Source organism: Apus apus, chromosome 2, assembly GCF_020740795.1.
Source record: "Apus apus isolate bApuApu2 chromosome 2, bApuApu2.pri.cur, whole genome shotgun sequence".
NCBI lineage: Eukaryota > Metazoa > Chordata > Aves > Apodiformes > Apodidae > Apus > Apus apus.
In genome coordinates this window covers 88896846-88911145 of record NC_067283.1, presented here as the reverse complement: position 1 = coordinate 88911145, position 14300 = coordinate 88896846, and the positions used below count along the sequence as shown (strand labels likewise).

The following is a 14300-nucleotide window of genomic DNA, read 5'->3' as shown; positions in this document are numbered from 1 at the left end:
TTTTCTAAGTTATTTTACTGATTTGTAGTATCAAGAACAGAGATGCCAGTGCTCATCAGTCTGCATGCAGAAAAGGAGCAAGAGGAAGTCTTACCAACCAGAGCAGAGTTGCAGGGCTGCACAGGCCAGCTGATGCTGAGAGAAGCCCGGATTTTTCTTCCACATTTAGAAGAGTTCATTGGACTGTGGATCATTAGGGGAAAATAATAATAACAGGAAATATACTTGTCTTTCTTAGTCTATGCACACAAGTATCCAGGTTTGCTTGGCAAGTCGGGTATTTGCCAAGTATGTGACTCAGAGATGTGATACAGAGCTAACTTGGCTAAATCTGATTCTGCTTTAGTGTATCATAAAAAGTCTTTGTAATCTTCCTTTTAATTTCTGTTCTCCTAATTCCAGTTACTCATTCTTGATGTTCACAGCACATCCTCTGTGATGAAAAACACTTTGTCTTTCAAGCACCCTTTATAGAGCTAGGAGAGGTTTACATTCACGTTTACTGGCTCGGCTCTCCCTAGTGCTTCGTGCTTTCTTCTCTTGAGTCGCTCATCACTGCAGGGCTCACGGCGTCCACAGCAGTACAGAGCCTGCCTGTGCCATCCCATCCTGTACAGACCTCTTTCATTGCCTGGGGCACTTCTGCATGCCTCCAACCCCAACTCTTGAGTGGCTATAAGACATGAAGCATGCCTAGAACTATTTTAAGCAAACATTTAAAATACTGTTGCGGTTTGAAGGCTGTGAATTCCTACTTGGCCTCCTAAATAAATGTGTGGGCTTTATGGAATTCAGATTTCTTTTGTTCAGAACTTTTCTGCTATTTTAAGTGAAAATTCAGCCCGAGGTTTTCCCTTTGCCCAGTTTGGACTTTTTTCATGTTCTGTGTTTCTGTCTGGGAAGGTAGCCCTCATGCTTTCATCTGTGTTTTCTCTCTAGATCCTACAGTTCAGTTCTTGCTTGAGTTGGGCAAGACACGGTTGAGGAGAACAGTGGAGTGTCAGTTAACATTTAGATTGCTATGGTGTATGCTCAGATAGAGCACATCTGTAAAGAGCAAGGCTTTGGACAGTGTCCTGAATACAGCCAGTAGGTTAAAAATGTTTTCTTCTTTTTAAATTTAGTGAAAGCTATGGGAGATTTGAAGGATGTAGGGTGTATCTCAGTGATTGCAAAGACCCTTGTTTTTAAGAGGAAGTTAAGGAAAAAGTTGTGACTGCTCAATGAATTGAGATATTTTTCTAGCCATTGGGACTAGAAAGATGACATTGTATATACTTTTGACTTTCTGAATTTTTATTTGCCAGGTACCTGTTTGTATTACAGCTCCGGCAAGATATTCTTTCAGGGAAGTAAGTATCTCTTTGCTCTTGCAGCTGTAATTTAAAGTATTTATAATAGTTAATCTCTCAGTGAGTTAAAAATTTGCTTTAGCTGTGTGGTGGTTTTAATTCTTTATGGTATTAATGCACAGATTATAAACATGATTTACAGTTCCACGTGCGGTTTTTTTCCCTTTAGAATACAGTGATCTATGGCTTTGTGTGCATCATGACTGAATTATTGACAAATAGAATGGGTAAAGACCTTTGGATTGACCAGGTGATGGAAATGGGTAAAGCGAGCAGAGAGTGTCCTTTGACTTTTGTGACTCAAAAATGTAACATGGATTTGCCATATTTTTCATTATGGTAGGTAAAATAGAGGAGAAAAAGAAGTGCAACACTTTCTGTAGAGGTCAACCCTGCAAAAATATTTTGTGTGTTTATAGTCTCACCCTGGCTAATAAACTCACACCTGCTCTATTATTATTTTTTTCATAGCAAAACAAAACAAAAAAAACAAACAACAAAACCACATGTCCTAAAAGACTGTTTTGGAGCAAAAACTATTTCTTAGTAAATTTATTGTTGTGTTTATCAGTTCAAGCTTGTTTTATGGTGGAGCATGTAATGTGTTTATTGCTAACTGGAATGTAGCAACTTTGCAAATCATACAGTCATAATCATACGCAAGCAAAATAATTGTAGATGTTTTGTGTCATTGATAGCTTGTGGATCTTGTGGAAGCTAACGTTTCCTTTTAATATATCAAACTACTTTTTAGCTTTACTGCAAGAACTCACTGAGAAAAAAAAAAGCCATTTTTATAGCTTGCTTTTTTTCTTTTTAAGACTGAAATGCCCATATGAAACTGCTGTTGAACTAGCAGCTCTGTGTCTTCAAGGTATGCAACCTTTTGAAAGCTGTTTGTCTAAATGTACTAAGGAAACACACCTAGTAGTTTCTTCTCATAGTTTGTTACTAATGATTTCTCATTGGTCATATATAAATGCCATTCCTATACCTGAGGAGAAGAATTTTAGGAAGGTTGCTTCCCTGCTGTTGCTCTGTTCGTAACTTCTGAACTGCGTTAGCCAACACTGGCACGCTTGCTGAGGGGAAGGAGCCTGAAAGGCATGAGTAGACAAAGGTTTCATAGAAACCAAAGGCTGACTAGGGAAGAAAGGCCTCAGCTAGTTCCCCACTGAGGAAGAAGCTGTGGCGTGTGCACACTGTTAGCTCTTCAGCCTGAAGAGGCTGAAGCACACGCTTTGTGGCAGGCAGGTCTCTGCGGGTGTAGCTTTGAACAGGGGCTGCCTGCTGCCTGGCCAGTGCTGGGGAGAGCCTGGAGATGGCTGCAGGGCAGGAGGGAGGTGCTGGGGAGGAGAGAGTTACGTGGAAGGTAAGAACTACAATGATTCTGCGTCAGGAGCAAGGGTTACAAGTTAGAAAAAAACAAATCCTAGGACACTAGGTAGTAAAAAGTATTTTTTTAATTGCTGCAAACACATTCATACAAATAAATTTTCATTCCATTTCAGGTGGTTTGTTTTGCAGATAGGGAGGAAACTTGTGTAATGAAGCTCAAATAAAGTTCACTTTTTCTACAAAAAAATGTGCAGTGATCTGGATCATTCTAGGCAAATCAGCAGCAAAATGAATTTATATGAAAAATTCTCTCCTGTTCTGCTGATGATTGGTAACAGTACATGGGGTGCTCAGGCAGAGTCTCTTAGCTTATAACTCAGCAATTATAGATTGACCTGACAGTCAAAACTGGGAATTTAGTTCCAAGCAGCAGCACGTGTAAATCTTAAGGCAGTGGGTTATTTTAGTTTCCATCTGCACTGATCTGGCACAGCTCTGGTAGTTAGGTGTGCAAAAAACTGGTGCAGAGAAACTCCCTTTGTCTTTCTGAGAATATCTGGAGCCCATATTTGATTTGTTGCTTCCATTTTCACAGATAAATACACCAGTAACCTCACCCCTGGTCTAAGCAAGGAGAACCAGCCAAGAATAATAGGTTGATGCCTCAACATTTTGGGTAGTGATTAAAACCTGTGATTACTATGTAAATGCAATACAGTATTCATCCCTCATGTTTTTAATGTCTCCAACTAGGTACCAAAACTAACACTTCTTGGCACTGTCTGTGGGAACATACTTAAATTGTGGTAGCATTTTTATACTCTTCTGCTGGGTTGTTTTGTTTTTTTCAGTTTAAGTTTTCCACTATTTTGACATAATTGCAATAAGTTTTGCCAAAATTATTTCATTATTGCAACTAATGTATTAATCTCTGCTGGCATATGCTATACTTAGCATTTTTATAGCATTTCTTACATTTTATTGCCGTTGGAAGCTTTTAATGAAGCAGAAAAATTTAAAGAAGTCAAATTATTATTCCCTCCTCGATAAGTTCCATGTAGTCTGTGAAATCAAATCTTGCTCCTTGGTGTTGCTTTCCTAAGAGTGAAGAAGCGATAAAGGCAATTTAGGAACTGATGCTCTAACCCTCTGAAAGAAAGGCTGTTTCTCTTTACAGAGCAGCTTTAAACTTCATAGATTTTCTTTACCAAGGAAGTTGTTCTGTTACAGTAATTCTTTCTTGTTTCAAAAAGCAGTTTCATGGGCTGGCGTTTGGTGTGACTCATCTTTCTAATGTTATTTGCTGGTTTGTTGCCAGTCCTGTGAAGGAACTTTTGTAGCAAGTATGGGTAACTTGTGAAGCAGATGCATAATCATATACTTCACTTAGGGTTTATCTATGGAAAAGTTGGAAACAAGCTTGAATCATCATTGCTAGAATAAGGTTTTAACTACCTGATTAGTTTTCCATGGCTTTCCCATTTAACCAGGTATAACTTTTGAAAGTATGAATTGAACTGAAAATTAAACTTTTTCTCTGATCTCCAGTTTCCAGTTCTAATCATAAGGCATCTTCATGGGATGGTGCAAACTTTTTTTTTCCCCCCCTTCTGTGTAAAAGAATCAACAATATATTTACAGATAAACAAATTTTTGCAGTTTTCAAAAACTTTCTGGGAATCTGTTAAAAACATCCCTCAGTTTAAGCAGTTAGTTATTAACACAGATAAGACGAAGCATCTCTCCTGTGAGGAAAGGCTGAGAGAATTGGAGTTTTTCAGCCTGAAGAAGAAAATGCTACAGAGAGAGAATGCTATCTTCTGGTGGTCTTTCAGTACTTAAAGGGGGCCTGTAGGAAAGACAGGGCCTATAGGAAACATACATTTTAGCATGTATATACATAGAATGTATATAAATGAGTTATGTAACACTTTTCCCACCTACCCCCTTTAAAAACAACAACAATAACAACAAAAAAAGACCGCGCAAACAAAAATCCACAAACACCCAGATGCAGGTGTGCCAAAGCATGATACTTTGTCATAAAAACTCATATGAAGAGATGAGTCTTCTGCTGTGCCTTCATGTTAAAAAATACTAATGCTGCTGAGCCCTTCGAGGAACATAATTGCAGGAAAGACACATGTGAGACCATCCCTGCACAGACCCCGTGCTTCCTCTTCTGTTGCTGCCATTCTACCCTGTGTAGGGACCTGATGAGGCTCTTACTACCTCTTACTCTGAAGACCCATTTCTTAGAGATGAAAGTGATGACATCATTTGTTTGCCTGAAAGTGAATAGATAGTGAGTGCAGCTATTAAGAACCAAGAGTGGTATTTTTCTTGTACCTAATACTTCTGCCCTAGCTTCTCTGTGTATCTTTTGTCCTACGTGCTCGTGATTCTTCTCATCCTTACACATCCTTTTTATGGCACAGTCAGCCTTCACTCCTTGCCTTCTCTCTCAGTTAACTAGTAGAGAAAACTCCTGTGTTTTTCCTAGATGGTTGTCAACACATCAAACTTCAGGTTATTTTTTCACCTGAAGGCCTCCTTGCTAATGTGTTCGTTGTGGCTCCCACTTACGTACTGGAGACCAGACTCCCAGTAATTATTAGGAACATCACATTAAATAGGCTTCCAACTTAGATGAAATAGCTGCAGAGCCGAGATACCTCCGTTAAAGAAAAAGACACATAAATAAGAATACTGTAACTCACCAGGGAAGATTACTGTTGAAGATAATAAATGTGTGTGAGGTGGTAGTTAGAAATGAAGATCAGTTACTTCAGTCTGTTTAGTATCCTCAGGAATGGTAAACGTTTGAGTGAAGCTCAAGTGCTCAAAACTACCTAGTAGGTGTATTGATCAATAGATTGGATTTTGACTATAACTTCTGTGTTCTAATGTGTCCTGCTAGGTATTTTTGAAGACTGAGAATTAATTAAATTGTTGCAACTGTTATGTGTAAAATTGCCCTGAAGCAATCCATTTTCTTCAAGGGATTTCATTTCCCTCTGTGCTTTTTTTGAATTATTATTCTTATTTATTAGTAATCATAGTAGTAGTCAAGAAACAGCAACTGACAGAGGCCTGGTTTGATATCACATACCTATGCGATGTGGTATTTCTGAGCAGTTTATTGGCTGCTGATGTTTGTCCCACAGTCCCAAAGCAGTGACATTGGAGGCTCTGGGATATTCCAGGAGCAAAGCATGTTGCCGGCACAAGACAGTTAAGGACATCAGTTGCTGAGATGCTCAGCACTTGCATCTCCTGCTGAGCTGAACAGAGTTTGAAAGTGTTTGGTTCCTAGAAAATAAGATACCAGGCCCTGAGTAAATAAGTAGAAAGTGACACCTCAATTATGTTAATGCTTCAGCGTTTCTTTCCTTGATAATTACTTAATCTGAACATTACACCGCCACTGTGGGTTTAAAAAAACTCCCACAATTGAATCACTGGCTTCTTGATATTAGGTATTATCTTCGTGTTTTGAAATTAACAGTAATGTAACAAAGTGTGTAATACAATGGGAAGTGGTTTGGAATTAAAAGCAGGACCTCATTGCAATGAGAGAAAGTTTAAAGTAATCTCTTCTGAAACAGTAGTGCATTGATTTTTTGTTTTAGTAGAAACTTTATTTCCTTTAAATACTTTACAATCCAGAGAAGCAGCTTTAGTTAAGCAGGGTTAGTTCTAACATTCTTGAATGTCAGAATTCTGTACCATAACTTACACTGCTTCAGCAAATGCATTTGTCTGACTTTTGCTGTAAAATCTGATTTTAATTTGGAGGTGGGTGGAGGGGTTAACTTACAACATAAGCACAATTGTATTCTTCTACAATATACTTAGAAACTCACAAACTATGATTGTCCTTGTGGAGATTATAGCATTAAATGTTTCTCGTTATCCCATGATCTTTATGTTTTTAACTTTTCAACTGATTGATTGCAGCTGAGCTGGGAGAGTGTGAGCACCCAGAGCACACACCAGAACTCGTGTCTGAATTTAGGTTTGCACCAAACCAGACCGAAGCAATGGAATTTGACATTTTTCAGAAATGGAAAGAGTGCAGGTAGGGTACCTGTGTGGAAGTGGTGCTTCTAGCAACAGGAGATTTCTTCTCTTCCAAAGTCAAGTATGTCCATAAGAACATCCATAAGAACAGTGATTATGTTTGTCAGTTGAGAAGTATTGTAGATAGACTTTGAACCACCCCTCTCCCCTAGAAATGGCAAGCTGTAATTTAGGGAAGATCGGTCGGGTGAGTTTTCTTTTTGTTTTTCTTTAGATGATTTCACAACAGTTCAAGCAGTCTGATCTTTATGTTGAAAATAATTCTCTTTTTCTCCTCTTTTCACACATGCACACAGTTTTATGTTCAGGGCAGCAGCAAATGGTTTTTCATGTGTTTTGTTAAGACCTGTGGTACATTTCAGTGATGCTGGCTTCTGAACTGTCATCCATACTTAAAATTTTTAGACCTTTTTCAATTTTTGTCTCTCCAATTTAATTTTTTTTGGAGGGAAGACGGTAAAATGTAAGCTAAGCTTGAAATACCATTTAGTGTCATTGAGGGCCTGAAGAAAAGGGGTAGGGCACAAATTTTGGAACATTTAAAGCAGAAAAAAAAAATTTGTATGGTAAAATATAAAATGTGTTTCATATTCCTAGGGGAAAGAGCCCAGCACAGGCCGAATTGTGCTACTTGAACAAAGCTAAATGGCTAGAAATGTATGGTGTGGATATGCATGTAGTTAAGGTAAGATCCATGTTATACTTTTTTGTATTAATGTGGGGTCAGAATATTGAATGGAGATGCTGTCTTGGGCAAAACAGTCTCAACTCAGGGAATTTCATTTCATTTAATATACTGCAAATGAACATAAACATTTAATTATTGATTTGGGTACTGGCCAAAAGAGAAAAGACAATAAAACAAACACAGAAACATCTTTTCTCTCCTTCTGCAGCTCAGCTTCAGTCCCTTGGTTCTACTATAAGCTTCCCTTGTTTTCCCTGCAGGTTACACTCAGTCCTTCCCAAGGCAGCCCACATGGCTGGGATCATCTGCACAGTAGTTTCTGTGTGCTGCTTCCCGCTTATCAGTTGTTTTCTCTGCTGACCAGCGCTTCTTACCACTCTTCTGCTCCTACATGGGTGGCCCACAGACCACTGTCCCTCAGGGCTCTCCCTGCCCTAGTGTCAGGCACCCTTCAGGGTTGTCCCTGCCAGGGACAGTTGTGGATCAGTCCCTCAGGGTTGTCTCTGCTGTGGTGTGGGTTGCCCTGAGCCATGGTCCCTCAGGAGTACCTCCTCCTGCAAGGGAGAGGCTCCTTCTAAGAGTGCGTCTCCAGCCATGTCCCCCACACTGTCCCTTTCCACATGCCATTTCCTTTGTCTCTCAGGTTTTTCCTTTTGTGTCCCCTTCCCCTGGCAGCTACAGCTTGCTCTTAAACATGTGAGCTGAGGCGTGGGCTTCCCTGGCTGCAGTCTTGGTATGGGGCCATTTCCACAGGCGTCAGAGCCTTGTGGGGCAGCACACAGCCTCCTCCCACCCAGGGAACCCTACAGCCCCCTGTTGCCAAAACCTGCTAGTTTGCACCCAAAGCAGATGCATATTCTTCTTCTCTGTAATGTTAAAAAATGTGCAAACCTTACTGTTTATTTTAAAACCTATAGGTTTTTACATACTACTGTAGTAAGATTCACACGACTAATGGCTCACTGATTACTGATTCTGTGCTTGCTTACAGGGAAGAGATGGTTGTGAATATGCTCTTGGACTGACACCAACAGGCATATTGATCTTTGAAGGAGCCAACAAAATAGGCTTGTTCTTTTGGTAATGTCATTTTGTGTTGTATTCCTTTCTGTTAAAATGTCCTTTCTGCTTTACATAGTGGGATCTTGACTATATTTCTAATGTAGATTGAATCTACAAGGTTAAATCTGAAGGTAGATTAGCCTGGTTAGAAGTACCACTCTCAAATAGGAAGTATTTATTGAAAAATAGTCATATTTCCAGGAAATCATACTTATTATTGTGATTCCTGAAGTATTGCAAGGTTGCACTCATACATTTTGCAGGATCCTCGTAGATTACAAAATGCTGTTTTTCCATTAATTTTCTTTTTTCGCTTCTTGTGTTTAGGCCAAAAATCACAAAAATGGACTTTAAAAAGAGCAAACTAACACTTGTGGTTGTAGAAGATGACGAACAGGTAAATTTCTTCCTTTATTTGGGCCTGATCCAGCAAAGTGTGGTGTGTGCTCAGGCTGGTAAGAACACAAGGGAGGCTCAGCACCACTGTTGGCCCAGGCTGTATTGCTCTTACCAAGGACAGTAATTAATATCATGCTCATGCTTGCCAACTTCCAAAGCTTTTATTTCTGCATTTAGGGCAGAGAGCAAGAGCACACATTTGTTTTCCGGTTAGACAGTGCCAAAACATGCAAACATCTGTGGAAGTGCGCGGTGGAGCACCACGCTTTCTTCAGGTTGCGAGCCCCAGCAGCTAGTAAATCCAGTAGATCCGACTTCATAAGGCTGGGATCACGCTTCAGATTCAGGTATTTAGTGAAGCAATTGGCAATGTATTTGTGTTCATGCAAAGGAGCAGGTACAGCATCCAGCAAAAGGCAGTAGTTAACTGGGTTTATTTCTGTATTTGAAGCGGGCGGACAGAGTATCAAGCGACACATGGGACAAGATTACGCAGAACGAGTACGTTTGAAAGGAGGCCCAGCAAGAGGTATCCTTCTCGAAGGCATTCAACTTTTAAGGGTAAGTGTTTGTATGTGTGTTCACTGAACCGGTCATGCACTTTGTCCTGTTAACTCACATAATTGTCACACTGCAGCCATAAAATCTGTACCACAGTATATAAAAAAAACCAAACATGTCAGACCAGCTAAAAATCAGAACATACCTGTGGGTTTTTTTCTTTGAAGTCAGAGTCGTATCTATCATGTTTATATCTACCATTTTTAATCTCTGTCTTCACTTAATTCTTCCATCCTCATCTGTAGAGAAGGAGGTACCTGTAATTTTTTTGTTGCTCAGTTGAGGAGGGAAGAAAAGGTGCATCAGACTCAGTGAGGGAAAGAATGTAACATTTTCTTTGAAAAAATGCTTTTGTCATGTAGAGTGGAGCAGTGTCTAAAAGCCTCACTGACTTGCTTATCTAGCCAGACAGTTTTATGGTTATTGAGCAGTCTCATTATATAGTTGTTGCTGTTTTGCTGACTATAATGGCATGGTATTCCCCTAGCCAGATTCTGACCTTAGCCTACTTTATCTGGGAGTTGAAATGTGCTGAATTTGAATGGAATGATAGGGAATTGATTTCCCTATGATTTTGTCATTCATCCTTCAAAACTTAAGCTAAGACTTTTATTGCTTGTAGAAAAACCTAGGAAGAAGCAGTGCAAGACAGCCCCCTCAAAATTCTTTATTACTTGAGCCTGGAGGTGTAGTTGCTGTATGGGGCAGGGTGAGCTGGCATTCCCTTAGGAAGTCTTAGCACTCCCTTTGCGTTCCTAGAATATGAACCTCAGTTCCATGAAAGGTCCTTGTGGTATTATGTGGCCACTTTAATTTCTCATGCACAATGTGGGGAAAAGGATAGCAAGCATGCATGCTTTCTAGACACTGTAAAACCCCACCCTGGTATGTGTCAGTTTTTTACAGAAAAACAAATATATTAAATTTGTCAGATGCTGTTATGTGATACATGAGAGTTGATTATATGGTAAGTGTGGATGATTTAATAAGTGGAAGAACATTAATTTTGTTTTTATGATAGCAGGATCTGTTAGACCTGCAGGTTGTACCTTGTGTCTCAGTGCCTTCTTATTTACATTTGTGAGATGGTGGGAGGAGAGAGAAAGTGTGGCTTATGCTCAGTTTTTTCTCTGTGTGTATCAGCCAAGCAGAACTTCTGTCATACCCAGATGATCTCCCTCCAGAGATCTAAACGTTATATCTGTTCAGTTGGTGCCAAAACTCGCTTTAGATTATTGTCTTTTATGTGTCTCTTGGCTGTTAAGACCCATACCTAGTTGCAGCTCACAAATGTTGGATTCTGTCCTAGCTCAGTCTCTTTGAGACTTCTAGCAGTGTTTCATTAAGTTTATCATCCACTTAGGCTGTTCAGTGGAGACTTGCATTTTCAACTTGAATTATCACTCAGCAGTTTTTCAGTGCTATTGAAAAATATGCTCTTTGTCAGGAAAAGAAAAGATATATCCTTCGGCAGCCTTCTTCACCATTCTTTCCAACTGTCCAAAGCACAAGTCAAGGCCTTATTGCCCAAGATTGCTCAGTGCCTTCTACCATCATTCACTGTAATAAGACACAGGCCTTTACCAACTTCAGGAATACTCTGGTTTCTGTAAGATGCAAAATTGCAGTGAGGGTTGGCTTCTGATTTCTGAGGGGCTCAATGGTATTGACATGGTGACAGCAAGATGAGAAAAGTAGTGCTCTGGTTGTGTGGAACTCGCTCTGCCAAAAGTCCTTTGCTTGTGACATTTGGGAAGAATACTCTCATCTGCTGTCATCTTTGACGGGCTTTGACTCTTGCAGAAACAGAAGGAAGTTTGTGTCTGTGTCATCCTTCACATACTCACACAGGAATGCCAGAAAGCACAGGGCTGCACTTGGGATTCTGAGGCATTTGGGCAAATGTGTATGTACGAGGATTCACTTAAGCTGTAGTGTGACTTCCCAATCACAGTAGCTGCAAAATGACCAGTGACTTGTAGTAATTTTTTTCACCTGTCTTAAGGTTTTTCTATTGTTTTTTTCTTTTTTAAGCAAACAATCCTGTGAAAGCAGCACAGCTGTGGTAAGTGACTGCCCAAGTTCTCTTTACCTCTTGTTTGCTGTTGTCAGGCAAATAGGATTGTGAAGACCATTTCTATATGACAGTTTGTCAAAACAAATTCTCTGGTGTGGGATGACTTGCTTTAAGGTCTCTCGTTGTGCAGCACCACATTCTTCTTGGGGACTGCCTGTGAGACTTCAAGTGCTTCAATTTTTAATTTTTTTCTTCTTTTTGTCTTTCTTCCCTGAAGAGTAGAACCCTGAACTAGAGGAAATTGTGACATAGATGTATTGATTACATAAAAGCTATTTTTTTTTCTCCCTTAGTGCTAAAAATACTCCTGAAGTCCATAACTACCAGGTAAGAGCATAAAAATTTATGAGGATAAAATTATATTTTTCTTAAATTATTTTTGTTTTCTATATAGTACAGTTGTTTTGTTCCCCTTTCCTTACTTTGGCGTGAGATCCTCTGAGGTGCTTCAGAAATAAACATCATCATATTGGGATTTCAGGGGAAAGTGGAGGGACTCTTCTGTCTTTCTCCCCCTGTGTTCTTGACTGCTCTGCAAGCCTAATACACTCAATTTACCACCCTCTTTCCCTTCTCTTTCTGTGAAATCATAGGTTAAAAACTTTGGGACTGGGAATATGATGGAACTCAGGAGACTGCTCTGTGACCAAGCTTTTGTCTAGAGCAGCCTCTCACATTGGATAATCCATGACAAGTTCAATCTTGCAGTTATCTTCCCCATCACAATGCTTAAGGAGTTCAGTGCTGGTCAAATGTTTATTGGCTGTTGGTTTGTTTTTTTTAAACAAGCTCATTTGTACACTTCAGGGAAAAGCCTTACCCCATTTTCATCTGTGATACTAGCAGTCAGTGCTACTGAGAAGCAAACTGTGCTTCATCAAAACTGAACGTGTGCATGAGAACTTAAGTCTTAACATTTGTTTTTATTAAAAGCCTCACTGGTGATTTCATTTCACTGTTTCTATTCAAGATCTTGTAGATATATGAGAGAAATGCTGTCACCAAAGACAGGTGACCTTCTGAAGACTGCTATTATAACAGTGACCTTTCTCACTCTCCACCTTTGATTAAAGCTGACATTCTTTTGATGTGTTTTCTATGAGAAGCATTAGATGTGCCAGGTTGTCTCTCAAACAGAAAAAACATTTTCTTTGCATTTTCCCATGAATGGGTCCTAACAAGCAAGCTCATCACAAAGGGGTCTCATGTACATGCTGTATGGCATGAGAGAAAGTCTGAAAATGGGGTTTCTAGGGCTCACAGGGAGCATGTTCTTTGTGTCCCCAGGAAAACAAAAAGTTAAAGTTAATAGAGAGTTTTTATACTATTTCATTAACCAAGTTCACTGTTTTCACTTGCAGCCACAGTATCATCCTAATATACATCCTGCTCAGCCACACTGGCATCCACACACACCTGTGAATGTAAGGTAAGCAGTCTTCACTTCGTGAAAAAGATGATTACTTGTATCTTTATATTCATCTGTTGGCATGAAGCTTTGGTAGACGTATTGGGCAATTTTCTGCACATGAACAGCAAACAGAAGTTGAAAATACATGATGTAGAAACAATATTAAATCACTTCAATTTAGATTTTGCTTTGGAATGTCCTAATCTCCTTGATGAAATTTTTTTCAGGTTGATTTTTAAATCAGAATTTGAAATACAACTTTAGTGCACTTCTGTAGGGAGGATGTTGACTGGGAAGATGCTCAGTAGCTTCAGTAACTCTAATTGCACTTTGATTAGTATTTAATCTCCTAAGACAAAAAAGAAACTTGTTTTAGGGTAAAGTTAAGTTATGAGAGAACAGATTCTTGCATTGTGGCACTTTTTTCATCTTTTGCAGAAATGTATATGGAAAACACGTGGAACAGTGTATCAGGCACTTTACAGATAATTAGTATTAATGAAATAAGAACATTGAGTTTTTAAGAACTGTTTCACCAAAATATTCGTATGTGTGCTATTGTGCTATCATCTCACATACTTTTTTATTTTGTAACTAGTAATGAGAGGAATTTTGTAAGAAATTCAGTCTCTTCAAGCCAGCATGGTGCAGTGCATGGTGGAGGCACACACCTGCTGGTAGATAGGTTGTTGTGAATGTGATAAAAACAGGCTGCTGTTTTATCCTTAAAAAAAAAGTAACCTTTTTAAGTGATGCATTTTTTTAGACAAATAATTACTATCTTGACTGAAAAAGTACCTAATCTTCATTGACATTCATCTTACATTTTTATCTCTATATTCTTACATCAAGATAGATAGACTTCATTCTTAGTGTGGGCAGGCTCTGGAGATGAGGCTGAGCTTAAAGAAAATGAAAAGAGTTTGCTTCGAGATTGAGTCTGAGAATGTTGAAAGAAGTAAATATGTTATTCAAAATGCTTATGAGGCAGAGAATCAGACATTTTCATTGTCACCTCAAAATTCCTAGCATACAGCAGTAAAGCAGTTACTTTATGCTAGAAACAGAAGGCTTCAGATTTGGTTAATCAACTTTACCTGTATTTCATGTTCAAGATTCTTCCTGGTTTTAGGATTTACTTATACATTTTCTGGTGTATCATTTAAAAGGTACAAGATCACATTGCAAAAGAATAATTGCCAGAGATGTTGATGATTTTAGAAATCATTTAAGGTTTTGCGGAATTTTTTTCTGAAGATTTCTCATTATACTAGTCTGTAACTATTTTAAAGCCAAATAGTTCACCCTGGAGCAGAGTGATACTGAAAT

General features: G+C 39.0%; 1 protein-coding gene across 7 annotated transcripts in view; it reads left to right on the top strand.

The window, feature by feature from the left end:
• Positions 1 to 14300, top strand: part of EPB41L4B (erythrocyte membrane protein band 4.1 like 4B) — a 183477-nt gene that overhangs the window by 76258 nt on the left and 92919 nt on the right. For 6 of the 7 annotated variants that reach the window (XM_051609700.1, XM_051609698.1, XM_051609699.1 and 3 more), the window contains exons 5-15: positions 1308 to 1352; positions 2174 to 2226; positions 6651 to 6771; positions 7371 to 7458; positions 8453 to 8541; positions 8851 to 8920; positions 9100 to 9269; positions 9374 to 9483; positions 11518 to 11548; positions 11854 to 11887; positions 12922 to 12989. In XM_051609700.1, coding sequence (XP_051465660.1) covers positions 1308 to 1352; positions 2174 to 2226; positions 6651 to 6771; positions 7371 to 7458; positions 8453 to 8541; positions 8851 to 8920; positions 9100 to 9269; positions 9374 to 9483; positions 11518 to 11548; positions 11854 to 11887; positions 12922 to 12989 — 879 coding nt within the window. The remainder of the gene's footprint in view (positions 1 to 1307; positions 1353 to 2173; positions 2227 to 6650; positions 6772 to 7370; positions 7459 to 8452; positions 8542 to 8850; positions 8921 to 9099; positions 9270 to 9373; positions 9484 to 11517; positions 11549 to 11853; positions 11888 to 12921; positions 12990 to 14300) is intronic. The other variant, XM_051609703.1, reaches the window with a different exon arrangement.